The 9430-nt window shown below is 39.7% G+C and overlaps 1 protein-coding gene across 1 annotated transcript in view; it reads right to left on the reverse strand.

The window, feature by feature from the left end:
• Nucleotides 1-8478, reverse strand: part of eif2b3 (eukaryotic translation initiation factor 2B, subunit 3 gamma) — a 35527-nt gene extending 27049 nt beyond the window's left edge. Inside the window, exons 1-3 of the mRNA XM_034234699.1 lie at nucleotides 8163-8478; nucleotides 5394-5559; nucleotides 2588-2745 (exon numbers count right to left, since the gene is read on the reverse strand). Coding sequence (XP_034090590.1) covers nucleotides 2588-2745; nucleotides 5394-5541 — 306 coding nt within the window. The 5' untranslated portion in view covers nucleotides 5542-5559; nucleotides 8163-8478. The remainder of the gene's footprint in view (nucleotides 1-2587; nucleotides 2746-5393; nucleotides 5560-8162) is intronic.
• Between the last annotated feature and the right edge of the window lie 952 nt (nucleotides 8479-9430).

The following is a 9430-nucleotide window of genomic DNA, read 5'->3' on the forward strand; positions in this document are numbered from 1 at the left end:
TGAATGGGCAAATGTATGCCGATGATGCGGTCATCTTTGTACATGGGAAAAACACTGAAATGATCTCATCCTGTCTCTCTAATGCTTTGGACAAGGTTCAACACTGGCTGAACAACATTTGCTTACAGTTAAATGCAAAAAAAACAGTATGCATGATGTTCAGTAAACGACCAGTCAAAATTGAAGGAGCCAATGTGTTTTTAAACGGATCAGAAATAGACCTAGTCTCCCACTTCAAGTATCTTGGAGTCATACTGGAATCGAACTTGAATTTTAAGAAACATATCAAGAAAGTATCCAATACCGTTAAATTCAACTTGCAAAATGTTAAACAAATCAGACCCTTCTTAACTGTCAATGCGGCAAAGTCATACCTCCACTGTATGATTCTATCCCACATTGAATACTGTTTTACAAACTGGTCGTTTGCTTGTGCCACAAACCTGAAACCCATAGAACAGCTGTACAAGAGAGCTATCAAGGTGTTTGACAGAAAGCCTTATTCATACCACCACTGTATTATCCTAGAAAAACACAATTTATTGAGTTCTGACCATTTTAAGTCTTTTAAAAGTATGTGTTTTTTTTATAAATGTTTACACGGCCCCCCCTCCCTAAGGGGAATTAATCCACAAAAAACACACTGGACGCTGCACTAGGTCAGAAACCAGAGGAGACTGTGAAGTCCATCGTAGACGGACCACTTTTGGTCAAAATGTTCTATCAATTAAAGGCAGCTCTTTGTGGAATAGCCTCCCAACTCAGATACGGGATCGTCCCACTCTCAATAGCTTTAAAGGTCAACTCAAATAATGGTTGAGAAACAAACAAACGTGCAATCACCGCTAAATGCACTTTAACACAGGGGCATCTCCTCTTGCACTTGATGTAGCTCTTGTATCTTCTCTTACACTTTATATGTCGTAGCTGCTACATTCTACTGCCATGTGGTAAATACTTGTATATGCTGCTCATGCTCTTCCTGCATATCATGTACTTGTTTTTGCTATGGATATAAATGTCATGTTCTTAAATGTTGTATGTGACGGACTACGGGTGGAAATTAGCTTAAAGCTCAAATCCGGCATGTTTACGTTTTAAAGCATTATTTGTTTTAAATGTTCATCAATGTGCACTGTACCTCTTCAAATAAACGATTAAATTAAATTAAATGAAAATATTAAACGTACACCAATTTTTCTGATATTTGAAAATGCAAAGCGGAAATCATTTTGATTCTTAAGGTCCTTTTTGATCGCAGTAACTATACTAATAAGTACAGAGCTCTAAAAAGTCAATCCTACTAATATAAGCCAACCCTAGGCAATCTTTAATAGCTTAACAATAAACAAGAGCAATTGCTTAAGAAATACATCACCTGTTTCAAACTACAATAAAACCTTAAACAAACATGTCTTCATGCTCTCAGGAGGAGGTCGGTCAGAACCATGCCATACGCTGAGGGACGATATGAAGAAACATACCCCGCATTACCCCGGCACAAATGCTGCACAGATGTGCATGACTACAGGATGAGAATAAATGGTGCACTGGGTAAACTGGCAGCACAGGGAGTTTGAGTCTTAACCATGACCTCATCTGTTTAGAGAGCATCGGATGGAGGGATCAGCAGGCAGGATACAGAGGGGGGTCTGGAAATTGGGGTTGGGGGTCATGGATGCCATGTCGGCAAATGCGTGTGCCGGTGCATGTGTGTGTGTATGTTAAAAAGGTGAAATGAGGCACTGCAGCAGCCTTGACCAGTCGGGGGAGGGAAAGGCACGGATCAGCGGTCACTGAACACACAACGCCCACCTGAACCTCCCCCTCACTCTTTGTCATTTTTCTTCTCCAAAATCTCTCCCAATGTTTTTCTAGGGGGTCGACATTACAAAAGAAAAAGACCCCTCTCATTTGAAACACTGGTTTGCAGATCAGTATCTATTGGTAAATCTGAGTGTAAAATGCATTGTTGGGGTCTTCCCTTCCGCCTCATAATGAAGCAAAACTCAGTTGTTTTTCGTAATAGACGGATTTACAAATGTATCTTGCTCAAATTAAGGTCATATGAGTTTACAATCATTAATTAAATGCTGGAACACTTCAACCTTTTGAAGAACTGCCACTGTTTTTATTAATGTTTTTCTGATATTGATGTCAAACAAGATCAAAACTGATCTGGAGGAAAAACATTTTCTTAATTATTATTCTGGACACTGACTTATATATAAAGACATACAAAATTGGATTTTGCATTATAGGAGACCTTTAATAAACTAACCCAATGATAACAAATATAACCCCTTTTTTCTTTACATCAACAAGCCATGAGAAATTGAAAAAAAAATGTGGCTTTTTTTGTAATTCAAACTGAAAACAACATACTAGGCCTTTTTCGTATTTCCTTAAAAACTTGATAATTGTAGCAGGTTTAATAACAAAATTCCCACTTCCAATCTGAAACATCGGAAGGCGAAATAAACCGTTATAAAATGATTCTGTTGGACAGAATTTGACTGGCATGACCTTTGCTACAAGGCAGGATATGGTCAACCCTCCTCATGTGTATATACAAAACAACACACACCTTGATCTTCGAATGGATGTGTCTGAGGGCGTCTGCGGTGCCCATGTCTCCATCTTCCTGAATGCATACCACATCGAGCTTCATCTTCACGTCAGGCTTCATTTTAGGGTCTGTGCTCATCATCTTCTGAACCTCTTTGGTGGTGATTACTATCACCTCTGAAAAACAGTTCACAAAAATAGGTATTAAAAATAATATACAATAGATAGCTTCAATATGTCAAAATGAGTCAAAGCTCCAATGTTATTTATCTTTCACGGTCGGGTGATACCTTTGTTTCTAATGAGCTTTGTATTATTTTCTTCAAATAAAACGTATTTTCTCACTGAAATCTATACGATCGCAAATCTTCATAATATGATCAAACACATCACGTAGCTCGCTAATGCTGCATTATGTTCACTAGATTTAGTTCCAAATACAAATACTTTTGTATGATGTTTTTTACATTTCTAAATAAATTACCTTGACGTGCATTTTTAGAGAACGACATTTATGAGTAGAATAACGGTATTTCTCTCTGATCCTTTAATGGATGAGAAAAAATACATCGGGACATACTGTATGTATTTTCTTGCAAAAATAACATACATTCAAAAGGCGCTTTCACACTGCGGTACTTTTCCCACAAAGGTTCATGTGAACTCTTTTATCGCGTTCACACCAAAAAGAGCCGGTACTAAAATTAGTTCATGTGAACCTTTTTACCCCCACGAAAGTCCCTGCTCTCTAGCAGGGACTTTCGTGGGGGTAAAAAGGTTAGAGAGCAGGGACTTTCGAGCGGCTCTTTTGTGAGAAAAGAGCTATATTTCTGATTGGCTGGAAGGATTGCAAACCACGCCCCGCAAAACTCCCAAAAAGTTTTGTGAAGCCGCCATTTTATTATCCTCGCATTAGCATTATTAGCATTAGCATTAGCCCAGCGCAGAAACGCAGAGAGACTAACTTATGGCAACACAAAATAAAACATGGGAGTGGTGGAGATGAGGAGGTGTCGGCGTTCTGGCGATTTACTCGGAAGGCTTCAGTAGAAGCTGCTGGGACTCCCAGCAGCTTCTACTGAAGCCAGTCCCTAACTCCGGGGACTTCCGGCCGGGGACTTTGGGCGGCAGTATACGCCGTGAAGTGGTTTGCGGCCTGCCAGTAAACCCAAAGCAGAAGAAGAACAAGTGACGTCAGCGTCTTCATTTGCCTAATCCTCCCCCAGGGACTTTTTCCAGTGTGAACGCGATCTGTACTTAGTTCATGCGAACTAAAGAGTTCACATGAACCTTTGTGGGAAAAGTACCGCAGTGTGAAAGCGCCTATAGATACATTGATCAGTACAAAGACTACAAAAAAAGTCCACCTAAGATGTGTATATACATCCTGAAGCATAAAATCAAGCCAAGACCCCTACCCTACTTTTTTATTTATAAAGTTGGTAACAACATTAACTGAGCACTTTATGAATCCAGAACATTGCCGAGTCCGTCTAGTTTAATTGGCTTTGTCTACATAAAATGTTTTCTACCGGGCATTTGTTCACTCTAGCTGTGTCAGCCTAGTAAAACCAAATTGCAGGGCTTTGGCTAGCTGGCTGCACACAGTAAACTGTTGGCCACACAGGATGATTATGAATAGAAAGATAGTTTTACTTCGGCTAGTGAGGACCTGCAGGCTTTTATAACAAACAGCCCTGTTTACTGGCAAGAACAGCATACTGCAACAAATCCCTTTATAAGCCCAGGGTTTCTGGACCGACTGCATGCTGCAGCACAAGAGGCGGAATCTGGACTGTAAATCTAGGCAGGAAATGCACACCTGACAATGGCTGATGATGTGATGACAAGCTGGTGAAAGTACAACTCGGAAAAGTAGCACAGTAATAAACGTGTTTAATGCAGTGAAAGGAGCAATGTTGCCGGAGGACATTTGAAAAAGCACTCTCCTTCCCTCACTTGTTTATACCAAACAGCACAGCACTGACCAATAGAATCCAATAGATCCAATAGAAAATAGATTTTTACTAGTATTAGTATAGTATTTTACCTATACAATAATTGTGTTGCATGAAAACAGTTATAATCCTTATGTTAGAATAGGAGGTGATCATTTCTCTTAAAGTCCCTTTCCACATTATTGCTAACACTGAGTTTGCACACTTTTTGTTCTATGTTTTTGAGCGGGCACTACACTGACACTAGAAGTACTGGTTTTATTTCTGCTTCTTTACATTTTATTTGGGAACTAACCAAGCACACTGGTGCACTTCTGTAAGACCTTCCACTCCTGTCACAGGATGGAGAGCTAAAGCTAACAAGGTCACAACCTTCAGATCGAATTAATGGGAAGCTCTCACAAGGACATTTGACAATATCAGACCATCAGTGCATTTGATAAAAAATGTTTATATATTTTATCTTGTTAATCATATGCAGGATAAAATAAAGACATCACACATATTCCATAATGATGACAAAATGAAAGACAGAGAAAGTAAGACCTAAATTGTTCCTTATTTGTCCATTGTTTTTACTTCAAAGTCCTGCAGTCCAAACTCACACATGTGTTTTTATTTATTGTGGCTAATTAGACTGCTCAGGTGGAGGGAGGGCCGGTCACTAACCTGTCCCATCCTAAAGGGGGCCAACTAATAAGGAGTGAGGTAGATATCAATCCAAACACAGGCTGTACACATCAACGCAGAAGCATGTTTTTGTATATGGCATTGTTGTGAATAATACTTATCACAGTATTCAGCAGCAGGGGTACCGGTAATTGAGACATGTGTAGCAGTAATGGTAGAAGTACTTTAAGCTCTCACCTTCAAAGCCCACCCTCTCCAGCAGGTTCAGCGGGTACCACATGAGGGGCTTGTTGCCCACAGGGAGCATTGGTTTGGGGGTGTTGTATGTCAGATCGGTCATACGAGAACCTCCACCAGCCGCCATCAACACCGCCTGGAGCTCCATGATGTCTGCTGGACACGGCTAACAGGGAGGGACAAACAGAGAGATTCAAGTTGTTCTCATTTGCTTTAAACACTCTGCTCATTCAGAGATACATTACACAATAACGCTCACACAGGCCTCATCTGAGATTTGCTGGGGAACAATCCTTTCACATTGGACACAAAATACAGCTATAAATATGAAGTTGTTCAACATTTGTAATGCCAAGCAAACATATCAAATCATGGCTTAAATTATTTCTTTAAAGATGATTTAACTAAAGACAACAAACTCTTCTGTACTAAGAAACGTATAACATCATTATAGCATGTTCTATACAGCAGATAGATAAGGACTGATTGCGGAGAGCTGCAAAGCAGTTATTTATATCCGCTGTGAATGGATGTTTTCATATTGTTCCAGTGTTTCCCCTACTATTGTCTTGGAGGGGCGCTGCGCCCCGCCAACGGAGCCCCGCGCCCCCCCTGAAATTCAAGGTGTTTTTATTATTTATTTTTTAAATATATATATATATATATATATATATATAGCACCAAATTGCAACTAATCTATATCGACTGTGACTTTTCACATTGAACATGTGCTCTTTTATTAAATAAACTAAACGCTTTAAGTTGTGAGTTTAGTGTTTTTGACCCTAAGAAACACTGATGCATTAATCAATAACAATAATCCACAGCTCCTCTCTGCTCCAGAGGATTTAAAAAAGATATATCACAATACCACCACCCCCCCCCCCCCCCCCCCCCCCCCCCCCCACACTCAAGCAGCACCCCCCCAAAGCAGCAAACCTAGGGGAAACACTGTGTTCAATACAGTTAATCCAATAGAGTTTGGGTTCTTATGTCAGATTTGCGTGTGGCGCAGTGGAATAGTGCGTTGGTGTTGGGATCAGGGAGTCACAGGTTCAAACCCCACTGCAGTCAGCATGTCGTTGTGTCCCTCGGCAAGACACTTCACCCCAAATTGCTCCTGTGCTGATTGTCCACAGTATTGAGTATGTAAGTCGCTTTGGATAAAAGCGTCTAACATGTAATGTAATTAGTTTTTTCATACAAATATTTATATTAAAGGTCCCATGACATGGCCATTTCTACTGATCATAATTCCATTGTTGAGGTCTACTAAAATAAATGTATATTGTGCAATTTTCCAAACACACATTGGTTTCTCATACAGCATCTCTGTAAAGTATGTGTATTCACTCTCTGTCCTAAACAGCTTGTTGGAGCTCCTGCCCCCCCCCCTCCCTGTGAGCCCAGTGGCCGTCTGCGAGACAGCGAGACACAGCGAAACCTAGCCCGAAACACACACACACCCGCAGCCTGGCTGGGAGTTTGTGTGCGTGCCCAGGCTGAGTTCGACCGACTCGCCGACCCCACACCAGTGAGCCAGCTCACAGTGTCCCGTTCCTCGCAACGTCCCGCCGAGTGTGTGTGTGAGGAAGTCTGCGGATTGGTCCAAACGTAACGGCTCCGCGGACCTAACGGCCCAATCTTCAGAGCCGTTACGTTACGTAACTATACCCGAAATACGTCACTATACCCAAGAAGTAAACAATGGAAAAAGAGAAATCCCCAATGAGGCGTTCTGGGGCAGCACAGACAGGTATTTTCTGTGTTAGAGTTGTACTCGCTACAGGGTGTACTTTGAGGGTTTTTGACTCTGCAGACCGTTTACATGCATAAAAAGCTACATAACACACAAGGGGACGGGTAATAACCAGAAAAGCATGACATGGGACCTTTAAATAAAAGGTGGGCTAAAAACATGTAAAAATGAAGGTGTGTCCTACTCGTCAAATGAAACAATGCTGCATTGATTTGGAGTCATTGGGACATGATATAAAAGCTATTGTTAAAACAAGACTTTTAAATGAAAATATCTGAGTTTAATATCAATATTCGTACAAAATAGAAGAAACTATTCAATCTAATATAAAGGTGTGTGTATAAATAATATTAGGTATACATTGTGTCAATAAGTTGCATGATATCCAAACTAGTGTAAATACATGTAACTGTTCAACCTAGAAATGCTGAATTGTCAGTAAAATATTCATATAATAGAAGGTGCAACAAAGTCTAATAAATAAATAATAACTCCTTGTGTAGGGTATTAATACAATGCTGCATTGAGTTGGAGTCTTTTGTCCACATGACATGTAAACTATTTCAATACTTTTCAATTAAAACAGCTGCATTTTAATAACAATATTGGTATAAAAAAGTAATAATTCAAAATGAATACGCGTGTCTTACATGTATAGCGTAGTAATACAATTCAGCATTGACTTGAAGTCCTTAGTACACAACACATGGAAGCTATTATAAACATCCAATAGTTTAGTAATAACATTGATGTATTGTTATGTATTGATGGTTCCTAAGTTAAACCCTGTGGTTAAGAGAGGGCTCGGATATAAGCTAACCTCTGACTTCTCCATTATTTCAAATTAGACATGTCATCAACACAGCAACCAAGACTGCCATGTATGTGTAACACTGGGGTGATATGGTGAAGGCACACTTCAAACTGAATCTTTACAACGTGGCATTAACAAGAAGGTGACATTGTCATACTGCCTTGCTGAATAAATGAACAATAAGTTATCTATGTACCTGTCAGTGATTCCTGTTGATCCACAGCAACGTGAAATGACAGCAGCTGCAGACGCATGTAAAGTTGGCTGCTGTCACTGTTGTTAGCACTTAGCTAACGATTAGCACAGAGCAGCAAACGATACCGCTGCTATTAAAACAGCTACAGAGCTGGACACGTCCTCTGAGAAGAAAACACCAACTCCGATAAGCGTTGGTGGCAAACGTACAATTTCCCGTTTAATTATTTGACAGAGTTTACGTAAAGAGAGCAAACAGCTAGCATCGTATGATGACACCTGGGTGGTTTCAGTGAAATGTGTCCGTGTAGGAAACTACTTCCTCCCTAAAGTGGTTCCTACTGAGAGGAGAAGAGCAGATGGTGCAGCGCAGCACCAGGTTTGTGTTCACAATTATCATTTGTACGCTTACATTTAACCGGCTCGGACTTTTTTTATTGCAAAACATTGAAACAACAGCAAATAGTGGAAATAATGTTCTGGTTGCAGTACCAATTTAAAACACATTACAGGCTAAATTCGTGCATTTATGCAATTTAAGTAATCATTAGGCAGCATAGTCAGTGTTATATTATTGGATCATAATGAATTATTTACAAATATGTACACAAAGGAAACGAATACCAAAAAAAAGACACATTAAACAATCTATTTCTTGAACATCTAAATACCTATCACTTATGCTCACATCCTATACAGTTTAGCATCACTATCTGGCACATCCACATCCCACTACCATCCAACCCAACGGTAAAAACATCATTCCTATCAGCAAACACCAGTTATATTGAAGGCCGATCAGCTTACACAACTTTCCAGTAATATATAAATATGTTTATTTTTACTAATTATAATAAAAAACATGATGATAGAAAAAGTTTTGACTACATTTACATTGAAGATGTGGATGGGTTTTTATGAGTTTTTGTCGTCAATGATGATGTTTACAACATGTTTAATACATCACATAATTTATACTTTTATTATTTTCAGTGAGTAGCCTATTTGCAACTGATTGACTGCTATGAAAAATAATAATAGCTTCAAGTACACATGTTTTATTTTGGCTAGCCTGACCTTAATAGAAGTAATCCCGTAGGTTCAACTTCACACACACACACACACACACACACACACACACACACACACACACACACACACACACACACACACACACACACAGTGGTGTGAGCTGATTAGCAGCCAGAAGCCACCCAGCTACTCTTCAAGGCTTCAAGCTTGAAAACTCCCAATTCACAGAGCTGAGAC

This window comes from Gymnodraco acuticeps, unplaced genomic scaffold (genome assembly GCF_902827175.1).
Source record: "Gymnodraco acuticeps unplaced genomic scaffold, fGymAcu1.1, whole genome shotgun sequence".
NCBI classification, from domain to species: domain Eukaryota; kingdom Metazoa; phylum Chordata; class Actinopteri; order Perciformes; family Bathydraconidae; genus Gymnodraco; species Gymnodraco acuticeps.